General features: G+C 41.5%; 3 protein-coding genes across 4 annotated transcripts in view; 2 read left to right on the top strand and 1 right to left on the bottom strand.

Moving 5' to 3' along the window:
- The window catches only part of itga11a (integrin, alpha 11a), a 45,991-nt gene extending 40,461 nt beyond the window's left edge, over positions 1–5,530 (top strand). The window contains exons 22-30 of one of the 2 annotated variants that reach the window (XM_070901807.1): positions 252–328; positions 587–670; positions 914–1,004; positions 1,103–1,216; positions 1,948–2,031; positions 2,137–2,247; positions 2,441–2,536; positions 3,631–3,744; positions 5,453–5,530. In XM_070901807.1, the coding sequence (XP_070757908.1) occupies positions 252–328; positions 587–670; positions 914–1,004; positions 1,103–1,216; positions 1,948–2,031; positions 2,137–2,247; positions 2,441–2,536; positions 3,631–3,744; positions 5,453–5,530 (849 nt within the window). Of the gene's footprint in view, positions 1–251; positions 329–586; positions 671–913; positions 1,005–1,102; positions 1,217–1,947; positions 2,032–2,136; positions 2,248–2,440; positions 2,537–3,630; positions 3,745–5,414; positions 5,433–5,452 lie in introns of those variants that run through there. The other variant, XM_070901808.1, reaches the window with a different exon arrangement.
- Positions 5,531–10,888: 5,358 nt separating this feature from the next.
- On the bottom strand, positions 10,889–12,034 carry rxfp3.3a2 (relaxin family peptide receptor 3.3a2). The gene has a single exon (XM_070906194.1). It carries the CDS (start codon positions 12,032–12,034, stop codon positions 10,889–10,891), a length of 1,146 nt encoding a protein of 381 aa, XP_070762295.1.
- Positions 12,035–13,646: 1,612 nt separating this feature from the next.
- LOC139291220 (A disintegrin and metalloproteinase with thrombospondin motifs 7) overlaps positions 13,647–18,169 on the top strand; it is a 66,839-nt gene continuing 62,316 nt past the window's right edge. Inside the window, exons 1-2 of the mRNA XM_070913225.1 lie at positions 13,647–13,767; positions 16,726–17,093. Of these exons, the coding sequence (XP_070769326.1) occupies positions 13,647–13,767; positions 16,726–17,093 (489 nt within the window). The remainder of the gene's footprint in view (positions 13,768–16,725; positions 17,094–18,169) is intronic.

Below are 18,169 nucleotides of genomic sequence, written 5' to 3'. Positions count from 1 at the left end.
TAGTCCTTAATCCATAATGCAGGGCCTTTACTGTCGGGGAGGGTTTATTACATACAGAAGCATATGGAATCAAAAGAAGCTTCTGACTTGTGCTTTTAGTGTTCTTGTTATAAAAATGTAATGATGATAAACTGACAAACATCAGAGAAACACTGATAAAAAAAAAAGATCAAAGATAGGATTATTTTTAGACCATGCCATAAATGAGTGATTTCTTTCTTCTGCTAAACTTTATTTTCCCCTCTGTGTAGGTATCATTTCGCCTGGAGTTTGAGTTCAGTCGCACTGTCTTCCTAGAGCACATCAGGGTTATCCTGGAGGCCGGCAGGTGTGAACATAAATTTAAAATCTGTTTTAAAATGACTGACGTCTAAATACATTTCCTCTTTGCATGGAGAAAGGTCAACCAAAGACACACAAAATAACAAAGCCTCAAGCATTATTTTCACCATACATGCCAGCTCAAGATAAGATAGAGAGCTGCAACTGCAATTGAGCTACAAGGATAAATATTTCAACTGGTGTGCCTCAGCTGTGACATCGTTGCTCAAGTTCTTTAAATATTTTTGTCTCGTTCTCTCAACAGTGATGGCGAGGAAATGAGCACAGCTGATAATTTCAATGATATCTATTACTCGCTGAAACACGAGGCAGACCTTCTCTTCACTAGGTTTGTACATTTCTCAGTGTCTTACCAAACAATGCAAGATGAAGTGATTTTGTAAGCAATGAACTTTGAGTTCAAATAACTGGAGAAAAGTGATTCAATGGAAAATGCTGAATAATATCAGTGTGGGAAAATCAGAACGGGTACTTTGTTATCATGTATTCGACTTCACAATATATACTTTAAAGCCTAGATAAATGGAAGATAATAGCTTCTATGTTCATTTTTATTCTTTACTTCAAAAAGGGATTCAAATCCGACTCGGTATGATATCAAATCAGAGCTGTCTCTGGAGGAGCCCGGAGTTATCGGCCCTCCTTTCAACTTCACTTTCCAGGTGAGAGCCAAGAGCATCATCATCGTTACTTTAATTTACTGTACAGGAAAACACTTTTTGGAAATAATTCACGCAATTCACTCTCTGTTGTCTCTCAGATCCAGAACCTTGGCTACTTTCCAGTAAAGGATCTGCAGCTGAATATTGAAATCCCAGAAATGACGAAAAATGGAAACCAACTCCTGCAGATATCTGACTTCCATATTGACCAGGTGAGTGTGGAGCCTCAAGGTTGTTCTCAGTGGCTTCAAGTGAGAATGTGTAACTTCACCTTTAACTGAGATTGTTTTGCCAACCAAGAATGAACAAGCTTTCCGTCCTCACGCAGCACATAATGCAGTTTACAATGATAAAGAGTAATTTTTTAAATAATGGGTAGGGATTTCAGACAAACGTAGACAGAAGAAGGATTCCCATTTCTTGCAGGGGAGAAATAGGAAACTGTGTTGGAGCTGCAACACACTGTTTAATCCATTCCTTACTTTGCTCTACTATTTTTGGTTTTTGAGATGGTAAAAAAAAACTGCTTCCAAACTACAGAGTCGCTTGACAGACTTTCAGCGCCTAGTTAAGGTTGCTAAGCTATGATTGGACGATTGCCATTCAGTGGAGGGGTTTAAATTAGTCTGAACTCAGCACAAATACTACTTTATCCTCAAAGTTCATGATTTAGGACCTACCTAAATACTGGTAGGTAGTGGACTTTTTGGACACTTGAAGTCAGGCTGTTTCCCCCTGCCTGAAGTCTTTATGCTGAGCTAGGCTAACCACATCCTGACTTCAGCTCTGTACATCCATGAGATTGGTATTGATCTTTCCCAAGACGTCAAACTATTCCTTTTATTACAGAGCCGTATTAATTCTAGGTTGTAATATCTCTTTCTCTGCAGACCTAAGATTGTAACATACTAACAGGTATTTCCACCCTCATGTCACACCTCAGAGAGATGGTACGCGCTGTTTACCACCTCAGCATGTGGCACAGAGCAGGTCATCACCTGAGGACCTTTCACGCTTCTCCCGCTTGGTAAAGTACAAACCACCCAAAGCCATTCTCAATAAATTTTTATGTCCCAACTTTGTCTTTGATAATTCATTTCCTCAAGGCTGATGTCTGGTTTTCTTCACACAGAACCAATCCAACACCCTAACTCTGCCAATCCAATGCACTGTCAATGTGGCCTCCTACAGAGAAATTGCAGTTAGAATCACAGGAGCACTGCGAATAGATACCTTACACGCAGTGAGTATGAAACCCCAAAACATGCATGCATAGAGTTGGAGATCCCCAGCTTTATAACAACACACAAGCATGCAAGTGTTCTATTCATCTCGCTGTTATTCTGCTTTGATTCTGTGGCGACGACAGCTTTGTAGTCTCTCAGTTGTGTGATGTGTTTGTGAAAACTGGCAGCATGTTTTGATTTCCTCTCCAGCTGAAGTTTAAAATCTTGGAACTGGTAACCAGTGCATCAGTGGAGCTCCCTTCTTCCAGCCCCATGTTTTTACATGAAGAGAGGCCTGTCAGACATGTGAGTCAACAACATCTAATGCTGTACACGGCCTCTGTCCCGGGTTTGACCTGACTCAAATCTGAGCTCATAACAGCATCATGATATGATCAGATTTAGCCTCTCTCTGGTTTTTATCCTCCCCAAGTGTGAATACAGTGTCTTGTGCTTAAGGTGATCAGATTATCTTAATTTATTTGAATGGACTTAAAGCATTAAAATAGTATAATACACGTAATGTTACAATTTATGTAACCCTAAACGAGAACATATTTTGCTGCAGTGACCCAAAAATATCAGTGGGCTCTGCTGCAGTTGAGCATGGCACTGCGTAACTGAAGCAGTGCAGAGTCAGACAGTAAATGTTGGTATTGAAGCACACGTGTTGTGTGGTGCTTAGGGACCGAAAGGACCAGCAGCACAACATGTAAGAGTCTGGACTCATACACTAATCTTTGCTGCCATCTATTGGCCAGTTTTAACAGTCATTCAGTATCTCTTTATAATGCCTTCTTTATTATGAGCAAGTCCATACTGATTTCCCCCAGCTGATGTAAGCTCTAAGTGTATTATTAGTGTAAAAAGAGGAAGGGATTTGAGCTGCAGTTAATGAGTGTTCCTGTAAATATATATATTACGAAAGACAAGAAAAAAGTTTTTCAGTCCTGTTTCAGATCAATTTCTGAAAAATATCATTGTTTTATTCTCTATTCTGTCTCTTAGAGTCACAGTAAAATTTATAATCTTTGTAAATATGTCACGTTGAGCCTGTGAGGGTCCACGTGCTGAATGTATGTCTGTCTTTGTAATCCAGTATAATAATCATCATCATCTCTGGGCAGAGTGTGTTATTACTGCCAGTAAAGGTCACAGCTGCTTCATCTGTAGTGTTTGTAATCATTACAGACTATCATACATTTATATTAGCCCACTGAATTTATAATTATACATATTACTGTACTGTATGTTCATTATATTTTTATTTTTGTACAAGATGGACAGATAAGCTCTGGACTACAACACTGTACAATAGCTTACTAAATTCAGTGTGTATCTCACAAACAAATGAGATTTTCTAATTTGATGATTCAAATATCATTTTATCGTGTCTGCAGATAATATTGGAGATCAGGAAGGAGGGAGATTACAGAATCCCTACCTGGATTATCATTGGCAGCACGCTGGGAGGACTCTTATTGTTAGCCCTGCTCAGTCTCGCTCTATGGAAGGTAAGTCGTCATATCGTGCACTAAAGATATTGAATTATTAGCGGTAATTCCACTAAGACCTACTGTATATCTTTGTTGAGACTGCCAAAGATCAGGTGTGGCTCAATGCTATTGTTTTTATCTACAGTAGATGATAGTATTTTGTTCTATTACCAAACTAATTTTGCTCTCCTGAGGTTATCTGAAGTCTTCATTCAACTAACTATAGTCACAGCGGGACCTCAGTGTAGGAATATGCTGCCACCCTCTGGTAGAGGACAAAATAACGCCTATAATCAGACAGAAAAGTCATATCTAACAGTGATATTATTTACTTACAGACTATCACATGATTTCAGTATAATAACAGTGTTTTAATAGCTGAGGACAGATGTAGTTTGGTTAAAAGAGTTTGGTTGCACCATAGTCCAGTGTATACCCCTGGAGAGAGAAAAATACAAGAAACTGAACAGTTTAAACACGTGAGTTCCCTACATGTGCAACAAATAATGGTTCTCATTTGGAAGTAAAAGTTGAAACAATCAATACGGGTCAACACAGGAACCACTGATTGAAACACACAATCTAACTCCAGGCAACCAAAGATCATGAATATCATGATTTTCTCTGCAGCAAAGCTTTGTGATAGAATCGTTTACAAGATCTTTTCAGCAGTGGCTCCCAACGTTTTTCTTAAGTGTCTATTTTACCATTGTATATACACTGATGCCCCCCACCCACATAAAAGGGGAGACAAGTAGCCTACTTCTTATAACTTTATGTATATTTCATTATATTTGTTGCATAAAAAAACAATAACAGCGTAGAACCTAAATAGTGAACGTAATACCTGCAGGGTGTTTGTGTAAAACTGGCAATTTGTATAAAATTCTGAATGGATTATTTCCTGTGGGTATTGAAATTTACCAGACGATTTTTCCTTATATTTTAGGAACGCAATTCTATGTCCGTATTATGATTTTCATCTGTTTTCATACATACAATTTAATAGTCCAATATTTATAATAAATAAATACGTGAACTTCTAAAATAACCCTTACATTTTGTTGTCTTCTTCACAGAAATTAATTAAATGCATGTATATTATATTTTATATATATATATATATATATATATATATATAAAAAGATTCTTACACCCTTAAAATCAAGAGGGCTTCATGTCCCCCGTAGAGCCTTGGCGACCCCCAGGTTGGAAACCACTGAGTTAGAGTAACTGAAAACACCCATGTGGCCGTGCAGGGTACTGCACTGTACCTTCAATAAAGTAGATAAAAGAGCAGCTGAGAAAATCTCAGTGTCGAGGAGAATTTCTATTTTATAGTTCGGGTGCATAGCAGCTAAATGCATCTTTGCTGTGTTTGCTTCTAAAGCTGTAAATGTTCTAAAAACACAACTTTATATCTGTGACAAAGAAATCTCCACTCAAGGTCTCCTTGCATTGCATTTCTTTTTTTTTAGCTTTCAACCGCATCTCACGATCTTCATCACATGGAAGTGGCTTAGGTGTCATCTCATGAACGAAGCGGTCATGTGATTACACCTGAGCCTGTTCCACTCACTGACTGAAGACCGTAAGGTTCAGTTGAAAGCTACTAAGTGGACCTTAAATTCAGTTTGTTTTATCACACATACTGATCCCAAGAATCAAGAATGAACTTATATTGTCAGGCTGCACCTCTTGTCTAATTTCACTGCTCTCCTCTCAGCTCGGCTTCTTCCGGAGGCAGAAGCGAAGAGACGAGGACGAGCAGGAGGCCAACGGGAAAGTGGCTGAAGAACGGTAACGCAGGCTGAGGGCCCCCAGCAGACACCTTTTCCACAGGGGACCCGACACTCAGGGACCAACCCAACTGCCCCCTGCTCCCCCGACACCACAGTGGCACCGCATAGACAGCTCCGCATGACCGCTGAAGCAAGGCTTGTTCAGTGCACTGGATCTGTCCCACGCCACGACCCCTGACCCCCAAGAGTCAGCACTGTCACACTCACTTAGCATTCCTGCACTGTTGCGACATTAGGGCCTTCTTAGTCTATGTATTCCACGGCCCTCCATGTCGTCCCTTCACAGATCTTTGAGCTCTCATTTTCTTGGCTCCAGGCTGGAGCTCTGGTGCTTTTTCCGGCTGTTTGAAAAGAAGAATAGCTTTGATCGATCTGTTCCAAGAATTTCAGGCCACAATTTGCCCTCGAGGCAAGCGTTAGCCAATCTCTCTTTTGTCTCTTCCTGATGTATATTTATTTAACTCTTATGGTAAAATTTTTGAAATACATGAAAAACCTCAAGGGTGACTTGCCACCCAAATGCTATCGCAAATGTAAAGTTACTATACTGTATATTGAATTCGATTGTTTAAAAGATTTTATCTGCAACATTTTCAGCTCACTTGCATAATAATTTATGAAGAAACAAAACTGAACTAAAGTCGCCAAAGAAGTACAAAGAAGATTCACGATGTTTAACTTACAGAGACTTTTCTTAATCCTTTTCTACAGAGAAGAATCTTCTCAACCTGCATCCTCTCTTAAGAGTTCACTCCTTTTCTTTTAATATTTTCATCCTGGACAACATGCAGGATGAGCTTTAAACATTTGATGCACTTTTACTTTGTACAAAATTAACTTGAATTTTGTAAATAGTCAAGTACCTTTTTGTACCCTTTCAAATATTATAATGGTTTTCAGTATTTTCCACATGGTTTGTGGCATTACTTTGTAACTTAAGCAATTTAAGGCAAATGAAACAAGTCAGCTTTGTGTCACTGAACCTGTTACGAGACGTTGCATGCCTTTTAACATGCACTGCATCAGAGCAAAAGGATGTGCATAAAATACTGCAGGCAACATGAATTTCAACAAAGTAATTCTTATGAAGAACTGTAACTCAATGATAATCAGATGCTATAAAGATGAGTCCAGTAAATGCACATTGCTTACAGTACGTCAGCACCCTCCTGGTGTTACCAACGAATGTCATTTTGTCCTGTTTGATGAGGTGTGAAGAGCTGTTATACGCCTACAAATAAAACATTGTATATGTCTATTGGTGTCTTTTTAATGACCACCCGGGGAGTTTCAACCGTCTGAGTCCTGTCAATTCATCTAATACGGAGTATCATTACAGTTTCTCTAAAAGATAATTAACTAGCGATGACCCAGAAGGTTGTTTATAAACACTGTTGAAAATATTCTGTCTGCTGAATGACCTTGCCGTATGAAACAGAGGCACAACTCCGTAGCCTCCGGTGTTTTTCAAACATCGCTGGTTAATTGTCTTTTAGAGAAACCAACCTCTGTGACCCGAATGCAGCTATGCTAAAACATGACAGCCACAAACTGGGGCTAGCTACTAACGCTAGGTAGGAACTTTGACATGAGGGAAAACTGTAAAATAAATACTGTTTATCTGTTTAGCCAGTTCTTACCTAGTGCCAAAAATATAATGTCTCTTTTAAACAAAATCGTGAAGCTGTCTTGCAGAGAGACCACTCTCGTGTTTGTCAGCTAACGCTAGCATCGCTGGTTAGCTTAGCACAAAGACTGAAAACAGGGAAACAACTAGCCTGCCTCTGTCCAAAGGTAACAAAATCTGCACCTCTAAAGCTCACTAATTAACATGTTATATCTTCTTTGTTTTATCCTAAAGTAAAAACGGTTCTGGACTATGTCTCGGCGCCGCTGAACGGTGGCCAGGCAACCAGCAGGCCTTGAATTAGTCGTAAGTAATAGGATTTTGTTGCCGTTGGACAGAACCAGGCTAGCTGTTAGCCCCTTTTTCCAGTCATTGTGCTAAGCTAAGATAACCGACTGCACAGGGCTATTTTCACAGGAGACATTACGTTTTCACAGGCTGAGTAAACTGACCTTCATGTGTAAAATATGTGGAGTGCCCCTTTAATAAGGAAAAAAACGTTTGCGAATGATTTCTGTAGTGCTCTTCATCTGCCAGTAAGGGGCAGTGTTCATCTTGTAATGTCTCTCAAACTACAACACAGCTGCAGAGAGATCAGTAGACGGTTTGATTAGACTTTATCCACTGTTTAATTAGCAAATAATCAAAGTGGATGGTAATAATATTTGTGATTGGAGCCATCTCTCCTGTCAAATGTGAATATCAGTAAACAGAGAAGTAAAACAATTTAAAAAAGAAAAGGATTTAAACAAAAAAGGGATTTATGATTGTAGACTGACTGTTCCTCAAGCTAACATGTCAATAGCATCAGAACAAAACATATGGATTTCCATTTTAAAGCTTCAGTGTATGTTATGTTACTCAATAATGTGTGGCTTAAATGAATTAAATTGGATCCCTGTCCTAATTTAAATGCATTGTTTGCGGCATCACAAAGAAGGTGTCGACACCTGCCGGACAAAGCTCTTTGAACCCTGCAGGTTTTGTTTGTTGCCAATTATGTCTTAAAAATCTAATTTAAAGGCAAATGAGAATGATTGTAAGAGGTTGTCAGTGTTGTTCTAAATAAATGAACACAGCTCCCAGGAGGTTCTGTGGGGCTGTCATTTGTGTGGAGCGATGCAGGTTTGATTCGCTCAGCTGACACTTGCGAACCATCTGCCACTGAAGCAGCACTACGGTGAAAACATATTGATCCCTGAGGGCGAAAAAGGATTGTTGCAGCTGCAAATAATAAGATTTAGCCAGGGAAAAAAGGGAACGCAGCCGCACAATCAGAATTAAAGATGAGCAATAAATCCAAACATAGAAAACACAATCGACTAACTGAAACCATGTGATGTAAACATGTTGCAGAACATGCTACAGTAATGAGTATGGATTCATTTCTGTGCCCTGTTTACTAAAATGTCATTTGTAACATCTGCATGATTCCTAGCTACAATAAATGTGGATTAATAAACATATATATGTAAATATATATATATGCTAAGTGTCATTAAAAACATGTGAAACTTAAATATGAAAAATCAAGATAAATGCAAATTGTTGAATCAAAATCAAACCCAAACACTGTAACTGAAAACATCCTGTGGAGAGTTTGTCTGCTCAGTAACCACTGCCCAAGCAATGTGGGAGGTTACATGTGTGTGTGCAACGCTTCAAATGTTGAAATGACACATATTTAATTGAAGTCATTACACCTCACAGGAGAAAACAGAAAAGAATCCAGTGAAGTTATTAACACAGTCGATCATTAAAGCTGTGTACAGTCCAGTTCATATTTACATTATCAGAGCAACTTAAAGGTGCAATGTTTTAACACAACTAAATATTTGATATTAATGTTCTCTGATTTGGTTGGACCTTTATTTACTCTGTAATCTTTGTAAAACAGGATTTTATTTTCAGTAATTCCATCTATAAGTCAACAATTATATGTGTTAATAGCTTACTTGTAATCATTGTGGTCATAAAAACCTAACCCTTGAAGAAGAACTCAGATATTTTACTGTAGTAAAAGTACCAGTACCACAATGTAAACGTGATCTAGTAAGTAAAAGTCATTCATTCCACTTGCTTAAGTAAAAGTACACAAGTATTATAAGCAGTTAGGCAACAACTGACATCTGAGACATGACACTGAGACCAAACTAGAGCAGTCACTGGTTTAATCCATTAAATTGTATTTTATAAGTTGATCATCTGATGTTGTTTTTTATGTAAAAAAAAAAAAAAATACATACATACATATTTCCCTCTGAAATGTAGGGGAGTATAAGTATAAGACTGATCATACAGGTTCCCCACACTTGTTGCTATAGAGAAGAACCTGCATTTTAGACACTTTGTGATCATCAGGCCACACTAAACAAAGAGGCCTCAGGGCACAAGAAGGAGAGAAGGACAGAAACTCATTACCACACAAATCTGGAGGCAGGAGACTCTCTAAGCTCCAGGCTCTCCTGCGCTTTGTTTGGTCAATCATCTGAGAATGACCTGCCGAATGCCAAGTGACAGCCGGAACATCTGCAGCCATTATTAACCTCTTCACCTGAGACGGCCCGTGTGTTCGACTGAATACGAATTCAGCATTAGTTCGGAGTTTGGAGAAACAGTTTTCCATCCAACACGGCATGACTGCAGAAAGAATTCATCATCTGAATCATTATTTGCCTGCATCAGTACGCGTACTATATTCTCCCCTTTTATTTGTGCACAAGTGTCAAACTCAACGATGGACGCACGACATTTCTCAGAGAGAAAAGTATTTTCTTTTATTATTGTTGAAAGCCAAAAGAAAGAATCTGCCTTTAGAAATGCACCTACTCCATCTGACACTATGACAAACGGTCAACATCAGTGTTACAGTGTTTTTTAAAAACAGTTCATGTGAGAAAATATGCAATACTCTTTTTTTTGTACTGAAGCTGTAGAGCACAGCTTAGACTGTTTGGGGATGACATTTTTTTTGTACACAATACAGAATATAGACAGACTATACATGCCAATCCTCTACTTGGAGACTTGAGGATGCCTCCCTCAGCTCTGTGAAGTTAACCCACCTGATATCTAGCACATGTTTGTGACTGAAAGCAGGGAATCAAAAATAAACGCACTTGACTGGTGAAGAAATCTGCCACTTTTTTACCTCATTTACATATTCACAGACAGGCTCTACAGGTGTACATGAATGGACATAATTACAGCCTTGTGATTCTATTTTAATCTCCATATCCATCATTGGTGTTTGTACATATAATCCAGTGTTTTGCTGGGAGTCTAAGATCGAGCCATGTCCCCGGTTCGATTCCGGCTGGAGACGTTTGTCCCCTGTGGACCCTCCTCTCTGCACCCATGTTTCTTGTCGCTCCTCAATGTCAACTTAAGGCAAAAACACCATAAAAAGTCACCTTAACAAGGGCAAAAAGAAACGCTAAGGGGAGAAAGGAAAGAGAACTCCAATGCAGGACGCCTTGTTCATCCACAAGCAATCTGGTGACAGTTTTAGGAATGAAATAAAAGGAATAAATTACATTCATCACACATAGTCCACGTCATGATGGCAAACACATGATAACGTGCATCTTCACTGTGTGTCGTTAGAAAAAGGTTCATATTTGGGATACTGGAGAAAACATTACGCATGACAGGAATGACAGCTACAGGTGGACAACCACAGCAAAACAAAACAAAAGCAGCTGCATGGAGTCTATTGCTCACCAGACCCGTGTTATCGGGTGTATGGGATCACGTTGGAGCTCGATAAGCCTTTACGGTCAATGATAGACAGCGTGTACTCCACGTTGTCCATGATCTGGAGAGGCACGACTCCCTGCGTCTCTCCGTGCCTGAAAGAGCGCGTCGCGCAGCCCGTTTTGGAGGACGGAGTGGAGACTCTCCAGACCAAACCGCTGAGCATCTTCCTGATCTCTGGCCTCATCAGGCAGTAAAGCACCGGGTTCAAGCAGCTGTTTGCGTGCGCCAAGCACACAGTGACCGGGAACACGTACGTGTGCACCATGTAATAAGATTTATCCCAGTTGACAGCGTTAAATTTCACCAAGACACCCCAGAAGGTGATGGCGTGATTCGGCATCCAGCAGCAGAAGAAAGACAAAACCACTATAGCGACAGATTTGGTGACTCTGGATCTCCGTTTAGGGTTGCTGCTGTCCATGCTCGTCCGCTTTACGAAGCGCAGGAGCATCAGGTAGTTAACAGAGACTATGAGCATCGGGATGATGAAGGCTATCAATATTTTCTGGATGTGATAGAGAGCGAGCCAGTCGTGCCCTTCAGGAAACTTGAGGAGGCAGAGTTTTTCTCCAGCGACCACTGTCACGGTGGAGAAGAAGGTCGTGGGAGCTGTGGCCGCTGTGGCCGCCACCCACAGCACCGCGCACACCCACTTCACACACCGTGACCTCCTGTAAGACCTTTTCTTCAGGGCCGAGGCGACAGACAGGTAGCGGGTCACACTCATGGCGGTGAGGAAAAACACGCTGGCGTACATGTTCATCACGGTGACCGAGAGGATGATTTTGCACATGGCGTCTCCAAACGGCCAGCTGAAGTCCAGCGCGGTGTCCACGGCCCAGAAGGGCAGCGTGAGCACGAACTGGAAGTCCGTCACCGCCAAGTTGATAATGAAGAAGTTGATAGTGGACTTCTTTCGGCCTTGTCGTAACCTCATGAGGAAAAAGACGAGCAGGTTGCCCACCAAACCCACTGCGCAAACCACAGAGTACACCACGGAGATGAGGATCCGCAGGATGAGGGTGCCGTCCGCGCTGACATCGATGTCCTCGAACCCGAATTTCTCATCGCCAGGTGAACTTCGGTTCAGCTCTCCGCTGTGGTTAAACAGTTCATCCATCTTTAAAGTTAGGAGCCCGGACTCACGCCAGGCTGTTCTACTGCGCGCACCGGTTAGACACGTGAACGCAACACAAAAGTGTCTCCGGACTTCATCCACGTTCAATGAGTTGGAGTCTGCTTTTATACAGGTGTGTCGCTCCTCTGCTGAGCCACGATTGGTCGAATGAGACGTGACGGAGAAGCAGCCTGTTTGTCATAAGTCATAGAAAGTAATTTCAATGAAGCATCCTGAATCCAGCAGCAAACACACGAGGACGGATTTACTGTTTGATATTTATCTTGTCATGTCAGCTCAACGGGCCTGTGACGGAGTGCGTAAATGGATGGAGTAATGTATCAAGCCTTTCATCAAGAAAATTCAAAGTTAAAAAGAAAAAAGCACCCAAAGGATATTTAAAGGTCAAGATCTTGTAAAGTACCTTTTCATCTGGCTTCTGTTGGTGCACCTGACTTCTGTTTTGCACTAAAATATAGTTGAACCCCCCTCCATCTTTGTAGGCATCATCACAAAGATCAGTGTGCGTTTAAGCGTGCCAGGGCTCCATTAAAATGCTGCCACTTTTATAATAAATGTAGGAGCATTGTAACACATCAGAATTGATGTTCAGCCTCGAAAACATACATGCAGATTCACTGTCCCTGCAGGAGTGGCTGACAGTGCCCTCATTCCTCCGCTAGAGGGGGCGCTGAGCTCAGGCAGATGAAGACAAACAAAGTTAAACCATGATGTAGAGTTGAGTGGCCGTGTGGGCTTTCTCAATTTAGATTTTATTCAACTTGTTTCACTTTGATATATAGCATGAAAACAACTTTACGATATATTTTCTAAAAGGACTTAAAAAGCCAGCTTAAGTTTAAGACATTGTGTTTACAAAACTGCATGTAGGTCCAAGGTTTCCAAAGGTTTTTCAGATTAGGAACCTCTCTGAACTTCATGCTTCCATCAGCACACAGTCATCATCATCTTCGTCACTTTGTGGAGGTTTTGTCCCAGAGTTTCCACTGGAAAAGACGTGTCTGTTTATTATTTAAACACAAGGGGAGCTAACAAAGCACAGACTGGAGCCCCTGATCTGCGTTCATTTCTCTGACTCCAAGTGAATGCAACAACTGGTCCTCATCTGACCCACTGAAAACCCGAAGGACCTCAGTTTCGGGAGCACCAATTGGATCGAAGCACAATATGCAGTTTCTTGGAGTAGCATTTCCCCTTTAAGCCTCCAGCCCCACTGAAAGATATCCCATTGTCTTAAGTCCACCCATCTGTGGGGGTGGCCCTGCGAAAGTTTGCAGAAGAAATGTTGAAGCTGTCACTGGCTGTCGGTAGGAGGCTGATGGAGGACAGAGGGGGCAGCTACTGGTAAGCAAACGTTAACACCGACATACAAACACGCTGAAAAGGCTAAGAATGCAACCAGAACGCCCCGTGGAGGCAGACGATGTTCAGGCCTGAAGTGGAGGAGTTTGCTGGGGCTGTCACAGTTTGAGTGCAGGGTCGCAACAAAGCGAAAAGTGCATCCAGCCCAGATGGAAATCATTTGAATTGACAATCGACGCGGCGTTAGGAAGGCGTTAAATGCTTCTAAAATACAGGATACCGTCCTGACAAAATGACCCGTTTGGACTGCGGGCTGCCCGCCTTTGGACAAGGAGTCTCCCCCATTCACTTCTTCATCGCACTTCTGACGGTCCTGGGAAACTGCACAGCGTTGGGATCATCACATGAACCAGGTTAGTCGAGACTGAAACCAAAGACACTCAAAAGTTTGAATTCATGATGTTGCCACGTCCCCCGGCTGCTTTTGTTGTGCACATTTGTTTCAGAGCGCATCTAATTCAGCCCAGTAAAACGCAGAATCAGGCCAGCCGTCCTCACTGTGGAGGGGAGGCCAGCTGTGACTCGTGTTTACAAAGTTTTGGGCTGACCACAGCAATTAAGCCCAAGGTTTTGCAGCTTAGTCTGGTCGCTGGAGAGACCTTCTTTCCACTGAATCATCAGAGGGTTCAAGCCCCATGTAGGCATGCATCTGCCCTGCCCTTGAGCCAAAATGCAGAATCCCAGTGCAGCCGACACTGACCTCTGACCCCGCCAGTGAAGGCCAGGAAACAGAATTTCTCCTTAGGGAGTCTACAGGATGCATTCTTTTTATTCGCATAATAGAGCTGGTTGCCGTTCTACTCTGCAGTGTGTAAGTGTGTTAGTTTTCGGGGCCAGTGGATATCACATCAGAGAATTAATCCTCTCTTGTCTTGTTGGATGCACTCCCCAGGCTGCAACCCCTGCACTTTCATCCTCTCGGTCTTCCCTTTAGTTTGTGGTATGGATGTTAAAAGTCCAGGCTCTCCTGAGATTACAGATACCAGCAGAGCTAGGAGTCTGGATGGACTCTGTCTCGTCTTGTATAAATCAGCTGTGTGCCCTTCAGAGAAAAACTAAGTGCTGTCGAGCCTTTTAGACAAGGATGTGTCGCTGAGGGGAGGCACCTCCACAAACAGTAACGATTTCAGGTGATAAGTGTTGGCACAGGAAGTTTATCTTTAAACGACCAAGAACCAGAAATATAGAAGCAGTTGGACACAGGAGGCGTCTTCTCGATAACTTTTTATTCTTTCTCTATATTTGTATTCATCATAGTTACACAAGTAAAAGCGTGGAGAGGAAACAACCCTCATAATGCCAATTTAATTCGCTAATTTTGATTTGGAGTACGTTAATAGGAACCTGATCAGTGTTGCTTTTTCTGAGGACCTCCTGGCAGCCACTGAAAAGACCCTTGGTGGTCCCAGACCCATTGAGAACTACCACCTGAGCCCAGCCACTCATGCAAATACTCATGCAAATCATTTCTAATTGAATTCCACATTCCTGTCCTGGAGCTTTAAGCTCTTGAATTTAAAATGAATGTCTAGTTTGCATTCTGTAAATGAAGATGCTACATGGAATTCATTACCTTCAAGTGTTGTGAAATGACCTCCTGATGAAATCACATGTGGAACTCGAAAGCACTCAGAGAGCGCATGCATCCGTTAAGCCCGCATAGCTCTGCACATTTTTATTTAGTAAATATTTTAATCTCCATCTGGATCCAGATCTTCATGAAAATACACACAATGAAAGACAGTTATGCTGATTGACTGATGGCAGCTATCATTTTTGCCATAAATCAAATAGTTTCCAGGAATAATTACACTTAGTTGCAGCTTGAATTGTGCACACGTGAATTGTGACGTGTTGCCATCTATGACGTTTTTGCTGTAGCTCCAGGGCCGTAGCTATTTCCCTTTCTCTTCATTGAAGGAGACACTCCAAGCAGCTTGTTGCCAGACACTTCTTCCTCAGGTCCTGCTGCACTGATGTATTCTTGAAAATATGTGTGCACATAATCATATGCTATGCTGAATGGGAGACACCTTGTCTTGCCTTTTCACAGAGCTGTGTGAAATCATTGTTTGCATTCTGCTCCGTCTCTTGGACGAGATCGAGCTAATAATGGTGTTATGAGGGTTTAGTAGCAGGTCTTTGTACCTTCACAGATTATCTACAAGCAAGAGCAACGTGTTTGCAAATTATTACTGGTCTTATTTGTGCTGAGAGCTGTACAGAATAAATGATTATTATTGTGAAACAGCTGTTGTTGTGACAGTGACATTGTTTTTCCTGTGCACATTGGCCACATTTGTTGATAAAATGCTTTCTTTTTTGTATGTGAGAATTAGGGATCATGATGTTGCCTTAAAATAATATGATATTGCAGGACAGTTTTGAAAATTACTTTATTATTAAGTGCAGCAATAGACAGAGTCTTTTTAGTTGTTTTGACTTCCTCTCCTCTTGCCATTTCTAGCTCTCTTTGGACTCCAACTTGGTGAAATAAGTTTGTTGTGTTGCCCGCTTTTGCTGCTATTTTCTTCTTACAAAGCTATCATGTTTCAGTGGTTTGTTGTAGATTTGAACTTTTTGTGTCCAAACTACTTCCACACTTTCTAAGTTGCTCCCTTTATTTGGAACAAACTCCTCCACAGTGCAACTGGCAGCAATGTTACTGTTTTGCTCTCTGCTGCTGTTTTATAGTCATGAAGTCAATACATCAACAAGTCATGTTATCAGGAACAATATGATATTATATGACTTGTGAGATTATCTAGAAATTCACATGGAAAGTGAACCATAAAATATACATTTAATGTGCAATAAATTGATCATGTGTGTATGAATACATCTTCATTTGAGATAAAAGTCTTCTGCTGCGACAGCAACAGTTTGTTCTTTCAAGGTGTTTGGCTACACAACATAAACAGCATTTCAATGAAAAAACAGACTTATATGAATGTAATTGTTCTGATTCTGATTCTTAAGGCACATTTTCTTTACCATTGCTTGGCTGCTACTCGACATCTCAGGAAATGAAGGAGTCTTATTTTTATCAGAGGAATGAATTTCACCAACTATATCCAACATGCTGCACATGAGAGTAAAAAGTGAAAGGAGGATAGTAGACAAGAATCCAGTTTGAAGCACTGCAGCTGTATTCAAACATAAAAATGACAGATTAGACACCCATATGGGTTTGTTTAACGCTTCCCCAGTTGGGTTTACAGCTTTACAGCCACTTAATTATTTAATTGCGCCTTTCCCATGATTTAGTAACCCATCTTCTCTTACATCTCCTCCCACCATGGCTTTGACAGAGAGATTTCTGCAGGATCTGCCTCAGTATGAAGTGGTTCACCCCACTAGAGTGGATGCCAGAGGTCACTTCCTGTCCAACTTCCTGTCTCACCATGCCCGCCGTGTACAGCGCCGGGAAGCTTCAGAGGGACCAGCAGACTTGGATCGGGTCTTCTACCAGTTGTGGCACGGCGGCCAAAGTTTGCACTTCAACCTCACCCTCAACCCGCACCTGCTGGCTCCGGGCTTCCTGACGGAGAGGAGGTACGGTGGCCTGGATGGGGCCCGGATCCATCCTCCTGGATCCTCCCAGTGCCATTTCTTTGGTGAAGTGTGGGATGAGGCCACTGTTAAAGGAAGCGCAGCCATAAGCACCTGTGATGGACTGGTGAGTAAGCCTGAAGTCCATTGGACGTTGTATTCAAATGCATTTCAAATTAAACGCAGAGGTGTCGGCTGCAGCAGAGGGCTGTATTCAGAGTTAAGTGTGTTTAATATCAAACTGTGCATGTTCAGACCTCAGACTTATCTGACAACTCAAGGGTCATTCAGACAGCCACACACCCTGGATGGATTTTCCACTAAACATAAGTGTGTCTGAAGTTATCCGCTGTCCAGACTTGGAACTCAAGTGCTTTTCTCCAGCCAGAAGATGTACACAGTCTGACGATTTGTTGAAACCACAAATTTTCCCCCTTAAACATTTGTCTATAGAATTATTCACCATGTAACTGTTGAGGCTGAGGAACAAACTGACACTCCCTTCAGTGCATTTGCAAGATCACAGCAGCAACTATAGGCCACAATCTTCTCACTCATATTCAAAGACTGCCATTCGTGTTCTGTTCTGCCTCTGCGATCGCAGATGTGTGCTTATAAAGGAAATCATTTTTAAAGGATATGTTAGAGATCATTGGCGCAATCAGAGATTTTAAATTGACAGCAGCATTATTGCCATGCTGCAGTAAGATTGCTCCATATTAGATCTTAAAGGTCAGATTAGGTCAAAAATATTTCCATGTAGCACAAACACACACGTACACACCCACCATCTTTCTTTAAATATAACCTCTGAGCACTTTCTGCAGATTTTTAGCTGCAAATCCATCCTGCAAATTCTACTGCTTCATTGGGTAGAGGTCTAAAGAATGTGGAGTCTATTGCAGTAGAGTCACTTTCATGTACAGGGGTGCACCCATTCAGCAGCAAAGTTTCTGTACATCACTACATTGACACGAGCCATGGATTCATGTTGTTTAAGGCCTATTCTTTCTCTACTCTCTCCACGTCATAAGAAGTTTGATGGCATTTGTTTTGTCGCTCTTAATCCATTTCATTTCTGGAGTCATGTTTTTCATCTTAGCTGTCAGGGGTGGAACCAGGAACAGTCTCCTGCTGCTATATCCCCTCCGCTTCAAGGTTATATGTGTTCAGAGGTTCTCTTCTGCTCACCGCTGTTGTAAC

This window comes from Enoplosus armatus, chromosome 1 (genome assembly GCF_043641665.1).
Source record: "Enoplosus armatus isolate fEnoArm2 chromosome 1, fEnoArm2.hap1, whole genome shotgun sequence".
Taxonomy (NCBI): domain Eukaryota; kingdom Metazoa; phylum Chordata; class Actinopteri; order Centrarchiformes; family Enoplosidae; genus Enoplosus; species Enoplosus armatus.
The sequence above is the reverse complement of the archived record's forward strand: the minus strand, read 5'-3'. Positions and strand labels throughout refer to the sequence as shown.